This window comes from Phasianus colchicus, chromosome 22, assembly GCF_987193195.1.
Source record: "Phasianus colchicus chromosome 22, bPhaCol1.hap1.1, whole genome shotgun sequence".
NCBI lineage: Eukaryota > Metazoa > Chordata > Aves > Galliformes > Phasianidae > Phasianus > Phasianus colchicus.
Window position 1 is genome coordinate 5425506 of NC_143457.1, and position 22255 is coordinate 5447760.

The 22255-nt window shown below is 39.9% G+C and overlaps 1 protein-coding gene across 1 annotated transcript; it reads right to left on the reverse strand.

Annotated features, from left to right (window-relative positions):
• Positions 1–293: 293 nt before the first annotated feature.
• On the reverse strand, positions 294–22205 carry SSU72 (SSU72 homolog, RNA polymerase II CTD phosphatase). Its single transcript, XM_031613506.2, has 5 exons — positions 22028–22205; positions 15975–16118; positions 2990–3129; positions 1924–2042; positions 294–893 (listed from the first exon to the last, which is right to left on the reverse strand). The coding sequence occupies exons 1-5, from the start codon at positions 22105–22107 to the stop codon at positions 792–794; spliced, it is 585 nt and encodes a 194-aa protein (XP_031469366.1). The 5' UTR covers positions 22108–22205; the 3' UTR covers positions 294–791.
• Between the last annotated feature and the right edge of the window lie 50 nt (positions 22206–22255).

The following is a 22255-nucleotide window of genomic DNA, read 5'->3' on the forward strand; positions in this document are numbered from 1 at the left end:
AAGACATATATACAATTGGGCCCTGACAGCTACAGTTACAGTTCCACCCTTATATTTCAGTCTCACATACAGTCATTCAAAAGCAATTAAGACCCAAAAAAGATTTAGTGAAGGTGCCCTAATTCACGTGGAGAAAGCAGTTCAGTTGGGTTCAACACGGGATCAACAACCAAGGGAATGTGCCCAAACAACCAGCACCTCCAAAGCAGGGGCAGAGCAGCTCTTCCAGCTCCCATCGAGTCCTTACAGAGCAGTCACAGCTTGCTTGGCTTCTATTTCAGAAACAGACAAACTTGCAGGTTTTTCATTTTTATTGGATGCTTCCAATCTTATATCTAATAATATACAGATAACTCATTTGTCATCGTTCCATTCATATCTTCACATAGTTCAGCCATTCTGTCACATTAAAATAATAATAAAAAAAAAAAGAAAGCACAACTGAAATAAAATAAATTCGTAAGCTGGAAAAATACATTATAAACTTATATTCAAGAAATACTCTCTTTATAATTAAAAGCCTACTCGTAACAATTGAAGTAGGATTTAAAGGAAATCTTGATTTTCATTTTTAAATAGGTGGCCTTTGTGCATACTTTGCATATGTACAATTAAACTGGTATTTCTGCCTGCCTGTGACAGAATACCTGAAACAAAAACAACCACTGAAGAGGAGTCTTGAACAAAACAAAAAAAAAATCAATATTCATTTTCCAGGAAAATACAGTATAATCAGAACTTTAAACACATGCTTCTCTCATCTGTATTAAGGCCTAGGAGACAGATGTGCTTTAATAAAAGCAGACAGTATGAAGAAAAGTCCTTCCACTTTTCTCTTCAAATTCCTGTAACAGCTCATCTATTTCATTTTCCATGTCTTCTGTGTGCTGTATCTAAATGAGAAGAAAAAAAAAAAAACCCACTAATTAACTAGGCTCCAAGGATACAATGCAGTTAAAAGAATGGTAACGACTCAACGTTTTTGGCTTACTGTGAAACCTAAATCAGCATGCAGTACCCAACTGTGCAGCACTGGGTGCTTTAATGAGATTCCCAACATTCCCAAACCCACATGCACTCTGCATCGTGTTCATCTGCACAACCTTCCTTCTCCAACCCACTGAGCTGGCACTGAATGAGCCCTTTGTTGAATAGGCAACATCCATCCTCACTAGGTAACAAATGGAAGCTTCACAACAGCTACAAGCACACTGAACAGATGGCTAAAATTTCAAGTCCCTTGGATTCTCTTAGGATTTTTGGATCCGGAAAGGATGCAAGTATTTGAGACTAGAATAGATCACAGAAGCAGAAGTAAAAAAAAAAAAAAATGTGTGTTGCCATACTGGAATGGGTAAGTGGGCTTGCATGTTGTGAAACAGAGCCTTTGTTCTCTCGATAGTTGCATCAACTGTTTCCAGCCTTATTCCAAGAGGCAGGGCCAAGAACATGGAAGGTGGAAGACAGGAGGCACCAGGTTTTTCACATCATACAACAGGGTGGTACTATGAAATACACCTACACAGGATGCTTTTCAAGCATACAGTGATTCAGAATGCAGCTCTGACGTTTAAATCCCACATGTTACAACTATCTCAGAAGTAGACATTTTAGCCATAAACAAATGTTGTGAACGTGGGCCCAACAAGTACAGTGCTCTGAGGTGCTGCTTTTCGTGGCAGCGAACACTGGCCTTGAACGCACGCACTGTTCACTTCAGAAATCATCAGCTCCATTGCAATTCATCTGCTTGCCCAACAGCTCCAAAAATATCCGCCATGATTTGGTAAGTTAGATCTCTTGACATAAATTTCACTTCGTTTCTGCAATTTGCAGCACTTTTAAGGAATACTGAACAAAACCCAACCCCTGCGCAGTCAGTGGGGTCACACAAACCCAAAGCAACGAGCCCTTTCTACTTACACACTGGCAGAGCTCACAGATAAGGAAGGCACCCAGCGTTGCCTCCTCGTGGTTATCCTGAATGTCCACATTGATCACATGCACTGGCTGACATGTCTCTTGCTCTCTGGAATTTAAGTCTAGTTGAAAACAAAACACACAACAGCAAAACTTTGGGTGGAATGAAATCGAGCTTTACACAGCATTCGTAAGAAAATGGTTTATTTAGCTTTTTTTTTTTTTAATAGGAAAAAACAAAAAACAAACAGTCTTATTTCAAAAGAGGTAGATTTGGGAAATCAAAGAATTTAGATTGTGGAAGGGTCCTGACAGCTCAAGTTCCCAGTTTCTCTCCTAACCCTGTGCAGCTCAGCAGTGCCTGCTGAAGCTGCCATTTTGAGGTGCCGCCATTTTGAAGCGCCGCCATTTTGAGATGCCGCCATTTTGGAGCGCCGCCATTTTGAGGCGCCGCCTTGCATATCAGGCACTTCCAAATGGCTCTTTAGATTTCTTCCTTCCACTGGTCAGTTACAAAGAGCATTATCATAACACGAGAGGTCGGCAAGCGGTTGCTCTTCACTTCCTATGCTCCTAACTCAGAACACTCCCATAGAACAGCTGCGTTCCATTTCAGATGCTGATCTTAACTGGAGATCCACCCATACAACCCCAGGGCACTTTCCCCCATATCACCAACCAATACATCTCAAATACTACATTGAAGCACTCAGAACACTTAATTGCTCAGCTTGAAGCAGCACAAATGTTTCATACTCTACACTCCTCCCAAATATGATCAACAAGGACTGAAAAGACAGGCAACAGCCACTGCGTGTACAATACTGATGTAGTTGGGCAGCCTTTGAATATAAAAAAGCACCCCAAACTCCAGTCTGCATCCAGCATTTCCAGTTGCTGCTTCCCTGGTACGTGCCATCCACGTCAATGGTTTGTGAGCACTTCTCCATCTTGGTGCTCCAGCAAAGCCACCAGAGCAGATGTTCCCAAACTTGTGAAGGATGCTGGCAGGGGTTCAAGGGAGACAAGCACTCAAACTTAACTCAGTTTATCAGTTCAGGGTCCTTACCTTCTACTACTTGATCATAGACTCTTTCTTCACACGTTAGGATCAAATCAAAAACGTCTTTGCAGTTCTGGAATCTCTCCGGTCGTGGCTTGATTCTCTTATTTCTGTCCAACATATGTAAAATCCCATTCTGTGTGTATCTGAAGTTGCTTGAGTTAAGTACCTTTACTTTAAGAAAAGTCACGTTTTTGAGCAAATGACGAACACAAGTTAAAAATCACAGCATCTTTAAAATACTTCTTTTTTCCCCCTTGATTACAAGTACCAAGATTAATGACCATTAAACAGATTCCTAAAGGTGGAAGCACGACCCTAACAAGGTTAATTCATACAACCACTGGGTTTTAGACCACTGTCTGTGTCCTTCGTGCAATGGTAGAGGCAGCTTTAAGAGGCCCTCATTAGATCTTTGTTCTTCAGGATTCCTTTCCTTGGGCAACTGTTCTTATATCCTTAATGCTTAGAGCACAGACTTACTCATTTGTTAATGGAATGTCCTGCAATCCCTTGAGTCATGGCCCCCACTACCACAGCCTTGAGGCTGAAGATGACACTCCATACTCCTCTTTCAGACAGCATTCACTAATCCCCATACACATAATCCCCACCCTATTAGCTTTCTGGGATATGCAGTTTCATTTGGGACACACCAGAGCTGACTGTCACATACATCTGCTCAGTCCACTAGAACTCTCCAAAGGCAAAATGTTACAGGTTAATTATAAATACCAAGGAAGGTCTGAACTAAAGAGATCTGGGAACTGATGCATCTCTTCCTTGCTTTGAAGCATCAGATATTTTCAGCCATTCAAGCACACATTTCTAAATTAAAATAGCATTAAGGATAACAGTTTATGATTTCTTGAGATAACAGAAGGATTCTGCAGAAATATATATATCAATCATTAGTAGTATGTATGCAAGAGATTATCTTGGTTTATTTTTCTTTTAAAAGGTTACATACTTAATAGGCATCTTCCCCCTACCCTCTCACCCCTCCATCAGAAATCACTCCTGATCTTTTGTAGGAAGAGGCTACATACTGTTCACCTTCCTGCAGCTGCCCTCCTTCAAGTCCTAGTGCCCAAGGCAGCCAGATCCATACCTGCTAAGTTACACACTTCAGGATGTTCTTCAACAGCTTTCAAACAAACAGCCTCCAAAAGCACTAAATCCTCAAGTTTTTGAACAACATTAACAATAAAAGTCATCCTCATACCCATGTAAGAGACTACTTTATATGGAAAAAAATGTTCAGCTCTCTTATGTATCTACAGCATCCCACTAACTACTTGACTGAAGAAAAAAAATCTGCTTTGAATTACAAATTCAATGATGCTTTCTCACAAATATATATCATCAAATCTCTATCAGGGAACCAACTTCTGCTGCATTTCCTTTCTTGGGGTCACTCCCAAGCCTTCTACTCTTCTTCTTTCCCAAAAGACTTCATCCTGTATAACTAAGGAATTATGCTCGATAGCCCCAAGCTAAATCAAACAGCTCTTGTACACCAGCACCCACAGCTTCCTCACAGCACCTCTGTAAGTCTCCTTGGGTCTGTCATGCTTGGAAAAAAACACATCAGTGCAACTGCTAGAGATGTCTGGTTATGTACAAAGCATGAAAATGAAGTGTACCAGCCATTTTCAGAATACTTGTCAACGTCTGGCTGCATCGCTCTGACCAGACTTTGACCGTGAGCCCTTTCTGGGTTCTCTAATCCCAATTTCTACATCATGCCGTTGGAGGGGAAAAAAAAAAAAAAATCCCACAACATCCTACACACTTATCCTAGAAATGGAAAAAAAAAAGAACCGAGATAAGATTTTGCTGGCATCTGTCCCCAGCTTTCCTGAGCATGGAGACAGAATTACGCATATCCAGAAAACCCACACAGCCAAGCTTTCTGCTTCACACAGTCGAGTTTTCCACTGCCAACTTACAGCTACTTCTCCCCCCAAAAGGGTCCATCTGCCTATATAAGGAGATTGAAATAAGCAGTTAAGATTCATGACACTTTCATTTTTGGTGGTCTGAAGTCTTTTTTTCACTGGAAAAAAAAAAAAGAAAAAAAAAAGAAAACTAAGAGCACAGCATCATTGCAGCAGGCAGGGGGACCTGATCTGACTGTTTTCAATGCATAATCATAAGCCAGCTTCATTCTTGTCATGAGCTCAGGTAAACGTCAGCACATTATGTCTTGTTCACAGTGATTCAAACATTAGTGTTATCTCCCCCATCTCTGCATGTGAACAACATACTCGTTCCTCTGTGCAGCCATCTTTGGTAGCAAGTTATTCCAAGCTCCATTTTGGAAGCTAACTATTTTTTGGGAAAATAAAATTGTTTTTAGAAATTTTTTGTCTATCCACAAAGAATCAAAGGGGGTCAAGGCATTCTCTTCTTCACACCAAACAGCAGAACTAAGTAGGAAGGTGACACAGACTTTTTCTGAAGGGTAGACAGTACTTGAAAAGGAGTTGTTCCTGAATAAAAGATGGTATTTTCCCCTAAGAACTACATACTGAGATTAATCCCCCTGATACATTAAAGTGGACTGTCAGCACCTGAAAGAGCAGTACATCATCTGCACTAAAATAACCTAATGCATCAGATCTGACTTTTCATAACCAAGAACTTCCTTCCCTTCTTAAATATGAAGAGCCATCTACATGCCACACCTAACCCTGTGTTGGACCTCCCATCACTTCCAGCCATCAATGTTTATGTCAAATACACTTCCCAAGTAAAACCACAAGAGGACACTAAGTGGAAACAAACCTCAGAAATAAGACAAGATTACAAGGAAGTACTGGCTGTAAATTGAGCTTTTTTTTAAACCACCAAACAAGCTTATAGAATGTTATGCAAAAAATGAGTTTTATTTGCATTAAATAAAAACAAATACTTTTGTTAGAGCACAAAACATTGCAAAATACAGGGTACAGAAAGCAACTAGACTGCACAGAAATTATTGTGGGTTATGTTTAGATAGCTCCTACTTGAGATTGACAAAAAAGCAACAGATTAGCGAAGAAAAGGAGGTTTAGATAAATCCCAAGATCAGACAAAGGCTGAAAGAGGTATACTACACAACAGAAGAAATGTTCAATGTCTGCCAGAGTGCAAGTCTGTGCTGCTTTTCTCAGAGTGGTAAGAATTAAGAGTAGCTATCAACTTTAATGAGTCTAATTATTACTGGATTTTTTTGTTTTCCAGCATCTGTGATGATGAGGCCTCCCACTTAACAACTCAGTTTTGAGGTAAAACAAAACCCCAATATTCCAATTGAGAAATTCAGCAAAATAGGAAGGACTAAATCAGAGATGGATGCAGCCATTAAGCTGTTGCTCCGCAGAGCTCAGCATCCAGCTGGAATAAGAATGCTCTATTAACTCAGCAGGGAAATTTCAGTAGTTCAGCCTCATAGCCTGACATTCAGAGAAGGACAGACAGGAATGATCACCATCTCAGACCACCTAAGTCGCATGTTTATAAGCAATGTCTATCTCAGAACTCTGTAAAATACCACCTGCATACCAAGCAGCACCACGTAAGAAATGCAAACAACAAAACAAAATGTAATGCCTACTTCTTCACATTAAGATGTTTCAAGATACGATGCTGAGTTTTAAGACTTAGGTTTCTCACCACTGTTGCTGAATAGGGCTGAATTTTATAGCGGCATTCATTGCACGTGAACAAGGTATTTTCAGAAGTATTTTCCATACCTTAAGAGGAAGCTCAGAGGAATCCAACCATGCAGGTTTCAAAGGAAAGTAAACATCTACATCCCAGCTCATTGAGGAAAGTCTTTCTTGACAGTCAGTGAAAAAGAATCCAGTGTATCTGCTTCCTAGCTGCCTTGTTTGAATTCTTCAACCCTCCATAAAAAAAAACATGATCCAAAACATCCCTTTCTTCCCATTGGTATGAGGGCAGCCAACAAGGTCATATCAAGACATCTAGCCTGCTGATGATTAATCTTAGATGAGAAAACAAACACACTGCCTTAAGTTAAAAATCTTTCAAAAAAACAACCCACTGATGACTGAAGTATCAATAAGTTTCATTGTTAACTTCTAAAAGAAGCTGATAAAGAAACCCATCAGTAGCATAACCTGAAAATTTTGGAGTGTGTAATTAGTCACCTAAAAGAGAGACCAATCTATTAAATATAACTAGATAAATTCTATTTGATAAAATGTATATACACTTCTCATGAAAAACTATCTCTGAAGTAATGGCTGACAGCCAAAGCTTCTACATCTTCCAACAAATCTGACATGTCGATTATTCACTTTCGTGCAGCTGTCATCATACTCAAAAACTGCAATTCTTCTTTCTGAATTTTCCCACATCAAACTTAATTTATTAAAATCTGTGTTAAGAAGAAGGTGAGTTATGGTTCACCTGCTTGGCAAAATGCTTACAGAGGGAACGACTACCCAACCTTCTTCCACCTGCAGAATCACTTTCTTTTACAGGGAATAAAAGACTAAAAAGGGCACCTGCACTACCATTTTTGCTTTCCAGGCAGCTGCGATTATCGCTGCAAGAACTATCTACATTCTGTATCTGAAACATGAACTGCCTTTCATTTGGCAAGGAAACAGCATTTTTAGTACAAATGAGAGTTTGCTCATAAGCCTTTTGTGGTACTGTGCAACGCGCAGTCCAAAAACCGAAAATGACATCCCAAAATATCAAAAAAAAAATTCTAATTTGGGTTAAATATTTCTGATAATGTTTGTGCCCACATTAACAACTTGCAGAGAAATGAGTAAGCCATGAAAAGCAAGTGACATTTCAAAGGTCAACATTTCTAAGTTGCAGATAAAATCCAGCAAGCTCACAGCAGCTGGTCCATAACCACCAGAACCTAGTCCAATAATAACATGCTGGCCATGCTGATTTCCTCAAGTCTGGCTCAGCCCTGAAGCTGAGGGCTGTGTGCCCACACATCTCTGGGAGATCTAAGACCTTAGTTCAGCCTAGAGTACCAGACAGTGACTTGCCAGCCCTGAACAGATGAAACTGTATATGAGGTTGAAACTGGGCAGAAATAAGCTTTCAAAGGGGAAAAAGAAAGGAAGCAAGGATAAAATCCAAAGTGTGAAGGAGAGGTACGACAGACATACTGAAGGGACTATCAGAGCAAGAACATCAAAGGCAGACCTGACTTCAAAGATGTGGCATGTTTGATGGCACAGTCAAACACTTGACTATGCACAGCATCCAATCAGCATTCCAAGCTGAGTTTGATTTCAGTTGCTAGAACCTAAAAAATGGTCTGTCATCTCAGCAAGGTACCCCCAACTACTAATAGAGCCACAAGGTGACGTGGATATGTAACAAAGGGATAAAGAAGTCAAAATCAGGACCAGGAGGCAAGCAGAGGGAAACAGAAGAGGGTGCTTAAGTAACACACATTGCTTTTGGATGCTCCTCGGGTTTAGAAACTAATGCCAGGTTCCAAAAGATGAGCAGCAAGTGTCTTGAAAGGAGCAGGTGGATGCAGGGGGAAAATACTTGGAAATACCTGCACAGAGAAGGTTTGTGAGAGAAATGAGTCATTCTGGTGAGTAACTGAGAGAAACAGGATCTGCAACAACTTTTCTCAAATTGATTTACATTACTGTACTGCTTTGTACAGTATAATTCAAAGTTTATTTTTAGCTAAGTAGAGTGAAGAACTGAAATTCATACCAGGTAAAACAAAAGCATTACCAAATTTACGTAAATTAAGCTATTTCATATATTTCACATATTTGGGAAAGCCAAGACACAACTGATAAAGACAGCAGGACTACTTTTAAGAACAGTATCCTGAGCAACATATGCAGGATGAGTTCTGCAGCAAGCATTCCTGAGTACACTACTCCAAGCAGGATACTGAAGTACAGAGGGATGTGCTTCTTAACAACACTATTTTAGCAGAGAACTCTGCAAGGCAAAATGCTCAATGAAGTCTGTATCTTTAGTTACAAAGGTGTCCGTAGTTTCTATCACATCCTGGAACTTTAAAGGTAGAGGAAACAATTTGTTGTTTACATTATTAATAATTTCATATATTTCTTTTCTTAATGTGGATGAAACGAATACCAAAAATTGCTTCCTTTGAAATGCCTGAGATTTTATGGGAAGTGTTTTCATCTTAAGATCCTCCGTGAAGAAAAAAGGATTGGAACTCAGCTTATGGTCAGAAGTGTATAGATTTGCTAAAACACACCTCTCAGCAGATTGTTCTAGTCTAGTTTAAACACTCCATCCTCAACCTTACCCTCCAGTTCACTAAGAGTATTAAAGTACTTTGAAAGATGTATAAGAAAGAAAATGAGCCTTGCACTGCACTGCATTCAAGAGAAGTCTGCAGTGACTTCAGTCATACAGAGATCCAGCAGCTGCTCCACTGACCACTGGAATGCCAGTTCAGAACAGCAGCTGACAACTGTCCATCAGATCCAAATTCAGAAAGAAAAACAAATGAAAACAAAAGAGAAATACATGCATGAAGAGCTTACCTGGAGTGGAATTCGAGTAAGTTACTCTTGAAAAAAGGAATCCTCAAGAGTGAGCTACATGGCCTCAACGAGCACGACGCAGATGCTCTGCAGAGCTCACTAGTCCTCCTGTGTGTCCATGTGGTTTCTTTCCCCACTAAGCAACTCACGGTTGCTTTGTACAGCCTCCAGGAAAGTGGTCCAATATAAATTCTCCATATATTAGGTAGGTTCACTGATCCAGAAATATCAGCAATTATTGCTCAATTATTATGCATTCTAGAGTTTCAAGTGGCAAAACTTTCTGCAATGGATAAATGGTATTCAAAATAAAGCTGGCAAGTGTTTTAGAGGAAAACATTCATAACTTCTCTTCCAGCAGCTCTCCCCCATCAATACCAGCACAGCCATCACCTTAGTCCATGAATATTCGTATACCAGTACCATTCACTACACGATAACGAAGCATAAACAGTGTGGCTGGCAAAAACAACTTAGCTACAAACATGTTAAAAATAAAAATAAAAAATTAAGAGAACCAAAATTTACAGAGTAGAAGTCCCAGACCCTTTCAGCAAGTGAGGACTCGAGTAGTAAGACCTGAAACTGATTCTGATGAAATACTGTACAAGAAAAAAATCACTGCTGTCTTCACCACTCCGTGCTGCATCTTTTGTTTTCATTGCAAACTTCCTATGGCAGCTATAATCTGGTTCTACTTGCTCTGTTAAATAAGAAAACTAAGAAGCAAAGTGTTATGACCTCATTTCAAAGAAAAAGGATCTTATTCCTGGTGCTGCTACACTATAATCATCTATTTCCTGTATCATCCATTTCTATTTCTTGAAAAAGCAGACATTAATTGAGCTCTATTACAATGCGAATAAATTCAGAACTTCCTGAGACATCCTCTATTTTATAACCACCTATCATGTAAATTGCAAAATTATTTACAGGGTTAAAAACCAAGACTATGCTTGGTTTTCATAGCGCAGGAGGGATATCAAACCACTCTTTGGGTAGGAAAGAGCATCAACTTCAAGTGCATTGGCTACTTGGCACTGCTTAAGAACCAGAAGTTCGCCTCCTATTTCTTCCAGTAGAGGCTGTCCTGCAGACAAGACTGTGTGAGTCTCCTGACTCAGAGAGCAAGGTTGGGCTGTATGATGTTTAACAAACTGAAAGAGGAAAACAAATCAAATAAAACGGTAATTGACTAATTCAATTACTTCTTTATCAAGTAGTCAAATAGACAGCCATCAGCCAAAATGAATAAATACATAGAGGCTTCCCAGACTTCCAAAGGAGCTCTTGAGTAGTTTGAGTGGTTCAGAGAGGAACCAAGCAGGAAAAAAAAATACAAAGTAACTGCAGAAAAACAACAAATTAACTGTAACGCCATTATCAGTCTCTTCAGAGAAGGAGTTAAATAAAAGAGGAAAATGGTTATCTAATGCCAGAAAAAGGTCACGGAATCATAAAGGTTGGAAAAATCACTAGGATCATCTATCTAGACCAATGATAAAAAAAGTGCCTGAAGACGAGACAGGACAAGTTACTCCAGGAAGAGTGGGTTTAAACTGCCTGAATCTGAATTAGTCAGTCACAGATGTATACCAAAAAGGGCAGAAAAGCACCAGTTGGGAAAACACAGGCAAGCAGTGAGATTCAAGATATTCTTTGATACTAAAGCCCCAGAAAATAAAGGTCCAGACTGATTTGAAATGCAGAAAAAAAAAAAATCTGCTTTACGCTTTCAATGAACTTTATCAGAAGTCTAACAGCTGTTCTCTTGATTACCAGGCTAAGAAAGTAGAATAAAGCTACTCCTTACTAACTAGCTTTTCCATACCAGCTTACTCCAGCATTAAGATGTGTTGGAGCAAACTGATCATTTTAAGAGCAAGAATTCTCTAAACCCTGGCTACATGAACTGAGTAATTCTAAAGGACTAAGACCAAGGCTGTAACAAAGAGGCTACCATTCTCCTGAGCACAACATGCTACAACTGACTCAGAAAAGGTGGCAGATGTAATCCTGGACTACTACATACTTACAGATCTTTCGCTCATCAGGTGTCTTAAGTAAGACACTATCTTTTCAATTTTACTTCTCAATTTAAGTAGACTGAACAGAGAAACACAGCCCATTTATCTGTAAGGGTGGTATGACCTTGGTCCACTCAGTAATTTATTTCTTGCTCTGAACAGACCCCAACAACACACCCACACTACGCATGCAAGACTACAAAAGTTAACTCAGCAATTCTGTGGCTGATGCCAAATAACTTTCAATAGAGCTGCAATAATCTGCAGGAGAAACTAACTCCCTTCTTCCAGTACTGTTATGAAGGGAGTACAGAGAAAACCTTCCCAAAATTCTGGCTTTCAGTACTCAGATAGCACCACACTCAACTCCGAGAGAGGAATGCAGATTATTTTTTTTTTTGCCAGAAAAGCATAATGCAGCAATGTCTGACTATGACTGTAGTTTTAAAGCACTGCCCTTCATTACCACTCTGCAGAAAGAAAAATTATTCCTTGGTATATCCTCACCACTCTTGGATGCTCTCTTCTCAGCTAGACACAGCCCTCTTCCACTGTGCTTATTTCTCTTCATAGGCACTGGAGAACTGAACGTTTTGGGAATCCTACACCTGTACAGCTCTACAGCAGCACCAATTAGCTCAGTAATACAATTCCACTGGTTTTCCTCGTAGTCCAGCAGGAAATAGAGATTCCACTTTTCTTCAGTTGCTCCCTGTGAAAAATCTCATGCATACTTGAACCTGCTTCAGATTTTTTTTCTGATTTTTCCCCAGTTCTAGAATTGCCTGTGCTTGTTTCAGAGCCCCCACATTTTGCTCCACTGATGTTCTACTACAATGCACCTGAACAGCTGAGACAGCAAAGGGCAAAGCAGGCAGAAGACTGCAGGATAAACCAGGGTTAAGGGTCAGCTAAGTGGAATCTACAATGCTACAAATATTTGCTGGCAAAGCAGTTTGCATACGACAACAGAAACTGTTTCCACTTGTTATGACTGGAAAAACTACTATAAACCAAAAAAAAAACCTCAGCATCAGCAATAGCACAAGAAATATTATATGGCCATCCTGATAAAATATAGAGTTCAAAGAGAAAAATCTACATTCCATTCACTTGTAATACTAACAGTTTTGAATTTTTGGGTCAGAAAAGAATTCTACATCTTTTTGACTGAGATGCACCGAACCAGCTTTTGTCCTTAATTCCCAACATTTTTTCCAAGTATGTGTTTGGTTTGCTGGTTTGTTGTTGTTGTTTTGTTTTTGTTTTTAAATCCCCTCCTGATTTGGTATTGCATAACAATGGAGACAGAACTGGAATTCTATCTACAGTGAGTTGGCTAAATTAAAAGAGGACATTAGAAAAAAAAATGGGAAAGAGGAACAGGTCATATCAGGTAAGCTGCCTAGAGATCCTAACAATATTAAAATATACATATATTTGGAAATAATTATATTTCTTCTTAATACTGAGAAAAAAAAACAGTCAATCATGGAGTTAGTTAATACTAATAAAGACCCCAGGAGCTACTGCTGCCAAATTTTGATCAAGTTCCCGTTTGAATGGTTCCTACCCCAGGGCATAAAAGCAATTGTTGTTGCATGTTTATTTGGGCTTTTGGAAAGTTTCAACCTCTTGCTTTCCCCTGATGGTAAGGCTCATCAATTTTCCCCCATTTTTCTTTTGTCTTTCTGGTCACCATCACATAATTAGGACTAAGTCCTAAAATCCCTTCACAGGGCTGTAATGGCAACTGATCACACTGGTCTATCTTTGAGATGTCCAGTTACACAAGCAAATACAAGGCAGCACAACACTACCCATGCATAAACTTATGCATGTACCCCAGATATTGGTACCTCCTACAGGTCAGTAGCAGAACCCTTCACTCTTCTCCTGAAAATAAGAGTATTAAGCATTCAAAAACTACACTCAGAACAGCTTTACACAGGTCTGCTGCAGCCCCCCTTCCTGGGGCACAGGAAGTTTAAAACCAATGTTCTAAAAATGCAATGGTATAACTGAACACTTATTTTAACTGTAAGGTTCAACTACCACATCTTAAAATGTTTTGGACTGCTTCCATTCTATCAACCACCTACTCAACTGAACACGTACGCCTGGTTCCATTAATCCCTTATCCCCATGCTTCTGAAATTCAGCACGTGCCTTGCCTTATAGGTATGCAAGCTTGTGCTCCAGCTTTGACTCATTAACAGCAGCGAAGGTACTTTTATCTCTACAGTGTGTTTTTGAGAGTTCTGCTCTCCCTCCTCTCCTTAAATGACTAGTAAGAATTCCAGTGATCTTTATTCACTCTTATACATTTTTATTGTTTTACCTCCCTCTGACTGATGTCCAGCACTGCAGAAGCTCATTCCTGGTTGAGACTAGAGCCTTCTGAAACAAGAGGCCATTTCCTTGGCTGGTCAGCAGGGAACATGCCAAGTCCCTTGCAGCCACAATTTCACTGAGCATCTGGTGTCCTTAATGCTTTGGATCCCTGCGGCAGCACTCAAATTTGTGCCCCATCACTGGAATATGGGAACAAGCTGATACTGAGACATATCATTTCAAAACACATGGCAGGTTGGGGAACAGGGTGAAATAAACCCTAGGAACGACACATTAGTTTTCCCATATCAATCACACCCCAAGCCCTTCAGAAGAGCAGGCCCTCCCCACCTACTACAGCTTTCGTGTGCATCCAGAGCTATCAAAAATCTACCTTAACTGAGAACCCACGTAATACTTTCACAAAAAAAAAACTACTCCATAGCTCTACGACAAGAATGTGCCTGGTCTGGGTTATTATGGAAGACGTTACCCCCTCAAAATCCATTTTTGGAAGTGCACTTGCTTCCTGCACTGACTGCCTTCACTCTGAAAGCTTCATATTCTAACATCTGAGAAACATGCAAAGATACAGAGGGAATTGTTTATGCCCTCTTTCTCTTTCAATGGCTGTTGTTTAAACTTGCTTCCTTTTCTCTTCAGAAAAGTTTTAATTGTTATGTTGGGGAACACAGAAATCCTCTCCAGCATGGAGCAGAACAAACATGGCAACTCCAAAATGTGCTGAATGCAGGAGACTAGACTGGTTTTCTTAAAGCAGTGCCATATTCAGACATTCAGTGCAGCAGCAGCAAAGAATGCAATGAGGTGCTGATAAAAATTATGGCTCAATTCAGGTAATTTTCTTTTGAAACAATTCACTTTTAATCAAGATATGGCATACCTCAATAAGATGTGTTTGCAAGATTTTCCTTGTATCAGCAGAAGGATACAAAAAAATGCATATTATACACACGATGCATTAAGACTACGTCCTGCATTTAAAAATTATTATTATTCCTGTTATTTGGGAAAAAAAAAAGACATTTAAGAAAGTATTCCCTGAAAAAACAGCCACTAAGTAAGTATTAGAGAACCAATATCCCCTGCAATGGGCTCAGTTTGTGTGGAACACTATGCAGAAAAATATTCCAATGTATAAACAGTACTCACTGTGCTGTACAGCTTTACCAAGCAGCCCAGCCTTTTTTAACAGGGATTTCTGAAGGTTGTTTTTTCCAGCAGAAATTCAGTGTATATTGGATAGTCTTTTTAAGGTAAGTTCTCTCTTTCATATTTAAAAAGAAATTAAAAAAAAAAAAACAACAAACAGCTCCCTTGTTGAGAAAGAAAAAAAAAAAAGTACCTAGAACAAGTGTCCTGATTGTGCAAAATAATCACATGGGCTTCCTTCTTAAGAAAACTAACAAAAAAAAACACCAAAAACCCACAGATGTTTAAAAAAAAAAATCAAGCTAAGTAGTGTGCACAACCCCAATCACCTCTGCTTCCCAGGATTAAGTATGTTACTGTGCTTTCCTATGTCCATTCTTTAAAATATACTGTAGGAATTCTTTGGTGCATAGATCATATCAAGTAGCTCTTGTTGAGAAGAGTGAGTCCTTCAATGAAAAGTATCTTCTCTCCCACAGAAAGTATATTGTAAACCTTACCTGTCAGTTTGAACTAAATACTATTTTAATCTTGAGGCAGCAGCTCTTGGCATGACCGTTATCAGGAACAGTCTCTGCACTGGGGAAGTGTGATCCACAGTGCTGTGGAGGTAATGGACAACCTGTGACAGGATCAGTGTGCTTTCCTTCAAGAGGTAAACATGTTCACATGCTACAAAAGAGAGTTCTGAATGAGTACATAGTAACTAAATTTAGAAGGGAGCATTAGAGGCCCTTTGTAAAAAACCTCCTATGAACTTAAAACATTTTAAGCTCGTCAGTTAAGTAACTATATATTCCTAATGCATAATGCCAAATAACGAATTACACCTTTTGAGGAGAACCATATTGGATTTTTTCTTTTTCTTTTCTTTTCTTTTTTTTTTTTTTTTTTTTTTTTTTTAAGGCCATGCCATAGGGATACAGTTCTTTGTCTTTCCTAAGCAGATCATTGTACATCTGATCATATGTTGTTTTGAAATCATAAACATTTGGTTTGTCTGGTGCTGGTCCTGGCAGTTTCACGTGAGTTCCTGTTCCAAAGGATCGGACGCTGAATCCTCGTTTGCTGAAAGACAGTGAGGGAGGGGAGGGAAGCATTAATTAGACTGGATGGATTTTAAACACTAAAGTACAATCAATAGTCCAAATATATTTCAACATTTACAACTATGTTTACAATGTTATTGGATTTGCAATGCAGCAGAAGAGTGGGCAGAAGTCTGAAGAGATGCAGCGCACACAAAAACCCCATCTCAGTATCACTTTGTACAGAATTCAAGGTAACTTACAATTGTTATCTGAAACCTATCTTTGTCCAAAGTAAAAAATGCTAATAGGAACAACTCACCCATCTGTAAGTTTTTTGTGTCTTTTCCTCCCCTCAAAAAACATACATTAAAACAGAGATACTGGGCCATGAACAGTGACACAAAGAAAAGAAAAACAAACACCCAAACGCTCCTAAGGGATTATAGCCAGAAGGAACAGAACCTTCATACCCTTGAAGATTTTTAGCAAAGCCAGCCAGCACTCAGCTCTGAAAGGTTACCAACCATTCTTTGAAAGATTTGTGATTCAACTAATAGAAAAGTCAGTTATCTCCAGACATACCTAGCCTAATAAATGTTTATTTTATTCTCTTTCTGAACTTCATCATCTAAACATGGAGGAAGATGATTTGCATGGGACTGAGGTGCACTGCTTTAGTGTACAGGAAATAAACTCCCAACTCATGGAGGTTTTCCCTCTAACCTGCTAATTGGTTTTATAGCTGAGAAAAGGGATCCAAGCACATTCCACTAACGTAGCACAGCATCAGTGCAAAAATTAATCGGTTCTTGAAAGGAAAAACAAATCAATAACCAATGAAAGAAAAAAAAAAAAAGAGGTAGGCAGGGTTTCTAAGATAACTTTTTGGTTATTTACTTACTTCAATTCTATATGCAAGTTTGTTTTTCCAGACACAGTATTGTTGTACTTTTCTAGAAGATGTTATCTGCATCATGAGATCCAATGCACAAGTCTTGCTTAAGAAAGTTCTTTTTAGGTATTGGAAAATCTTGGGGGCAGAGACCCAAGACATGCATTTCCTTGCAGTTACAATCAAGACTTGCACACCATTTCTAAAACAGTGACTACATTTTGCAATATTTTTTCTTAGAATTAATGTATACAGTGTTTCACCTTTTATTTTTGTGTGTGCTTTCAGATATTTTAGATTAGCAACATGTGAACTCTCTACTCAATCTTGGGCAGTAAGAAATAAACATTAACAAATGGTAAATATTTACCTACTCTGCTGAAGTTGCTGAGTTAGCCATTTACTTCTCTATTTTGCCAAAGCTCTATAATAACTTAATTGGCTTCCTACAAACATTTCAGTATCTGGTGCCTCTCTAAAGTTGAATGAGAAACACACTGTGTAATTACCTTACAAAAGTGGAAGAGAGATTCTGCTGGCTTGCACCTAGAACTCTTGGCTAAGCCAGGAATACTTCATTCCATTCTTATGAAGAACTACATGTTTAATAGCTAAAATTTAACAAAAAGAGCCAGGAATCTGCCTGTCTTGGAAGTAATGCCACAATGTTGTGTTTTGTTGGGTTGTTTTTCCTCCAATTAACCTAAATGCACCTAAGCAAACCACGTTAATATTAAGCAGCACTACAATCTATTTTCTTGGATAGTCTAGATGAGGTTGTTCTATACGGTCCAATGGAGAAAATGACATGGCAGAATACTGTCACTACTGGCCAGAAGGCTGAAACATTTGGCTTTAGACTTCTAAAACAGGTCAAGACCGTGGCTTAACCTCAGGCATTTCAAGGATTACACCTACAATTTCAGTGAAGTAACAGACACCAAACACAGAGAATGAAGTTAGGAATAAAATTAGGAAATCTGCAGTCTTCTTTCCTTCTAATTTTTCCTTTAATATTAAGCTCTGAAATAGATCTACTTCGGTCACGCACATTAAGAAGTTCATCTGCAACTGTCAGAATTGCTCCTGAAGTTCACATCATCTGCTACCAATCAAAGCAAATCTTCATTGCAGTTTCAAGCATCCACTGAGAGGTGGAATGCACACCTCACCTGGAATAACTTCATGCTACGTCACTGGCATTTGCCAGCATAAAGCTTTTACATCGGTTACGCATTAAGTGGACTATTATGAAATACTTGGAGCATGTTTCAACATACTTCTTGCAACACAGGGGGAAGGGGACACGATGACATGCCTGCACTAACACATTACTCAACAGTCTGCTTTTGTTGAGCAGCTGGACAGATCTAGTTTAGTGAATCATCAAGTATTTATTCTCCTGTTGCTCAGCCTTTTAACAATGATTACCTTCTACAAAACAACATATATCTAGCATTTGGTTTTGGTCTAGCAAAAAAAAAAAAAAAGAAAAAAAAAATAATGACTTTATTCAGCTTTACCAGAAGGAGAATAATTAGCAAGGGTCCTCATCCTAAATCACTTCACAAACACCCTATGCCATTCAAGCAATTAGAAGAAATAAAAATCACACTATTACACAGCAGGAATGGAAGCACTGTTAACTGATTTTGATTACAAAAACCTTGAAAACATCAACAACTTGCTGTACTGTAACATGTACTTTACTGATCAGGGATAAGCTGTCAAATTAAAGTGCTGTGTTAAAGCACTTCCTCCTTCTGCAGGATTTAACGAGGCAATTCAAGACTCCTTGAATTAAATGACGCAAGTTCCAATACCCATTTGGCAGCACTTAGCTGCTGACAGGTTTCAGTAAAGGAGCTATGACTGACCTCCCTAACTACACTGCAAGGGTGTAACTCAAGCTCTTTTACTTAGAAAATGCTGAACTATAAATCATAACACTAATATGAAATTTAAGTTTGGGCTACTGGGGTTGCAACTTGTAAGAGTTTACTGAGATATTTCATGCTCATATCCCTAAGTTCTTAGGGCACTTAGTTTCCTAAAAATAAGAGGAGAATATTTGTAACTTAAGTGCATACAAATATCCTACCAGCTTCCACTACCAGAATAACAAAGAGAAACTGAAGCATGGAGACAGAGACAGGATATCTATCCCATAAAACCCTGCAACTACAAAGCTACCAGAGCACCTGCTATATGCTGAGGAGCCTGAAACAATGATTTCCTTTTCAAGGCCAACTCTGTACAACCAAATATACACAAATGGCAATGCAGAAGTTGCCTAACAAGGCCTGCTGCTAAGTGTAACCCTTCCACCTTCCTCCTCAGTGTTACAAGGAGACTCGTGGCCTAAGCCTGTGTATTCTGTGGGGGAAAAGAGTCAAGCACAAGTTGTACCTGTAAAAGCAAAACACACAGGATGAGTAAGATCTGAACTATGGATTGGTTATACACTGAAATCCAGTTTGACAGCTTTTAAGGAAGGATTCCATCTCCCTGCATAGCCCTTACTGTTTTGCCTCTCACCTCTGTTTTAATGTCTCAACATTAACCAGTGCTGATGGTAATTGTATTGACTTTAAAGATGTCTGCTGAAAGATTAGAACGATAAAATGTTTAAAAGCTGGTCTGTATTAAAAAAACAAACAAACAACACTACCAAGCAAATGGGAACTTGGGCTGAACCAAGATTACTCCTGAAACTGGTGGATTATTCAGTGTGACAAAGACACATAAAGACATTTGTCTTGCAAAGGCACAAGCTGTAGCACAGAGATATTTAGTACAGTAAGGGTGAACACAAAATTCAATCTGAGAAGCCAGGGATATGGCAAACCCTCTGGGATGAACCAGTGCAGCTTAGGAGGACAGTAAGTTTATATTAAAAAAAAAAGTAATTCTTATTATATGGTATGTCGCTAAAAAAAGAAAAAAAAAAGAAAAGAACAAAGTTAAACTGCTGAAGTATACAGAGTATGTAGCCTAACCATATGGGTTTTGTTGAGCCCAATGAGAGAACAGCAGGACGTGCACACATTTCTGAGAGATCATTTTTGCTGTAAAAGGAAGTGCCAAACTGGTAGGTTCAAGTCTTAGTCAGCATTAGGCAGGCCTTACAGCTCACCTTACAGATAGATACAGATGTTTTTTCTCTAAAAATTGAATATTGGAATAAGGACAATTACTCAGATAACTTTTACTTGAAAAATGTGGCTGAAAAAAAAACCATGTAATTCGTGAATATATTGAACGGACTAGAGAAGTTAGTTCTAGATGTTTGTAACAATGTAGGTCAGACCTATCCACCATGATGAACACCTCAAAAAATATTCTTTGTGGTACATTACCTAGCATAAATATTAAAAAAAGTATATGTAGAATAGTTCTGTAAGACCACAGGCCAACACTGAAGGCTGGACTCCAGACTTTGTTTTCAGTCACCTGTGGTTCTTTTGTATTTGTGTTCCTTCAAGTTTCCTAATTCCTCCACAAATTACCTTGAAGTTACAATAACAAACCTGCTTTGTTTTAAATACTCTTCCCAACTGTTCTTCCTCTTTTAGTCACGTGCTTTCTCAGAAGTGCAGTGCAACACACAGCAACACTAAGAGACTGCCTTACGTACAAGAGACTGACTTGGAGCCAAAGCAAACTTCTTTTCTGAGGTTTAAAGGCAAATGACTCTTCTCACTGCAAGACTCACTGCAAGTCTAATTGTTTCTTTAGAACAGGATCAGCAGTTCAGCTGTTTTGTCCTTTATGCCTTTCTTGCTAATCCTAATTACATGAGATGTTACTGCTCACAAGCCTCTACAAAATGACATTTTATTTTTCCTAATTACAATCTTAAAGGAGAAGATGCTTCCAAAAAGCATTTCCCTGCAGTATTTACCAGATTATCAGTCACAATGGAAGGGACTTATTTCTTTTGCAAAAACAGAGAGGAATAAAAAGGCTCGATATTAAAAATTAACTCTCCTACACCTTGAGGACTCAGTTTTTGGTTAATATTCAGTTCAAACAATATAGTTAGAAGATAATCAACAGAAAAACCACCACCCTTCCCCATTACTCATCAAAAAATATTTTGGTCAAGTGTTTTCACGGTACTGCTTCAAGTAACATCTGATGCAAGCATATGCACTAACAGCATCATATGCTCACAGTAAGATGGCTGTCAGACCAGGTATTTCCATTATTCATTCCTTCCATGGTTGTAAATGTACCACATAATTTACACTTTGTTGCTTGAGTGACTGTGTTAGTAATAGGCACCTCATGTGAATGCTAACTTTGCGTATCTCTAATAAAGAAAAAAAAAAGGCCTTTATTGTGTCCCCGTGTTGCACAGGAAAGGTTCAGAAACAGCTTCTGGCAGATGAGGTCTCTCTTGTTGGTCCACCTACACGTCATCACTGCCTCCCATCTCCCCCTTTTGAACTCAGCCAACCTGAAAGTCCTCTTCGTGCTAAATAAACAAACTCTCACTATTTCAGACGTCCAACATCCTGAATCAAATACTTCATGCAGTTTTCCTGCAAAGGGCAAACGCTCCCTTTCAGTATCTACTGTAGCTCCAGACTTCATACATATGGGGGGAGGGGGAACGCAATTAAGCTTCACGATGCCGAGATACAGAAGCTGTTCCGTGCCCGTCCATTGCACCAGCTCAAGTTTGGCAGCTCTGGGTCCGACGATCCGCTGGCAGGTGCGGGCCCCATCGCTGGGGCTGCTCCAGCGAACCCACCTGGAGGAGGGGCCGGAGAAAAGAGGACACAGACAAGAACGGAGTCCCCAGGCTGTAGGCCAGAGGGCTCTGGCGCAGGCCCTGAGCACGGCCTTAAGCCGCGGCCCGCACCTCGCTGCCCCCAGAGCCCGAGGAAGGCCCCGAAGCCCCGATCGGAGGCCCTGATGCGGTGCCGAGGGGTAACCCGCGACTGAAGGCGGCCGACAAGGCCCGGGAGGCTGACGGCGGGGCCCAGCGACAGGCCAGGCCTCGCCGCCCCCGGCCTGAAGGAGGCGTTCGTGCAGGGCCTGGTTACCTGAGGATATTGTGTGCCTCCATGCTGCGGTTCTGGTTGCTCGAGCACACCACGGCCACACGGAGCGGCGAAGAAGGCATGGCGGCGCAGGGAAGAGCCCAGCTCGTTCCCCGCGGCTCCCAAGCCTGCACTGCCCCGCCGGCGGCTCGTACAAAATGGCGGCCGCGGGGCGGCGGCGGGCGGGGCCGGGACGTGTCAGCAGGGCAGCGCCGCCCCGCCGCGGCCAAC

Excerpts from the sequence above, each read along its gene's own strand:
- SSU72 (XM_031613506.2), bottom strand. The coding sequence starts at position 22,107 with ATGCCTTCTTCGCCGCTCCGTGTGGCCGTGGTGTGCTCGAGCAACCAG. Across the intron at positions 16,119-22,027 it reads GAGGCACACAATATCCTCAG|CAAACGAGGATTCAGCGTCC; the intron begins GTAACCAGGCCC and ends ACTGTCTTTCAG. Across the intron at positions 3,130-15,974 it reads CTTAGGAAAGACAAAGAACT|ATACACACAGAATGGGATTT; the intron begins GTATCCCTATGG and ends AAGCAACTTCAG.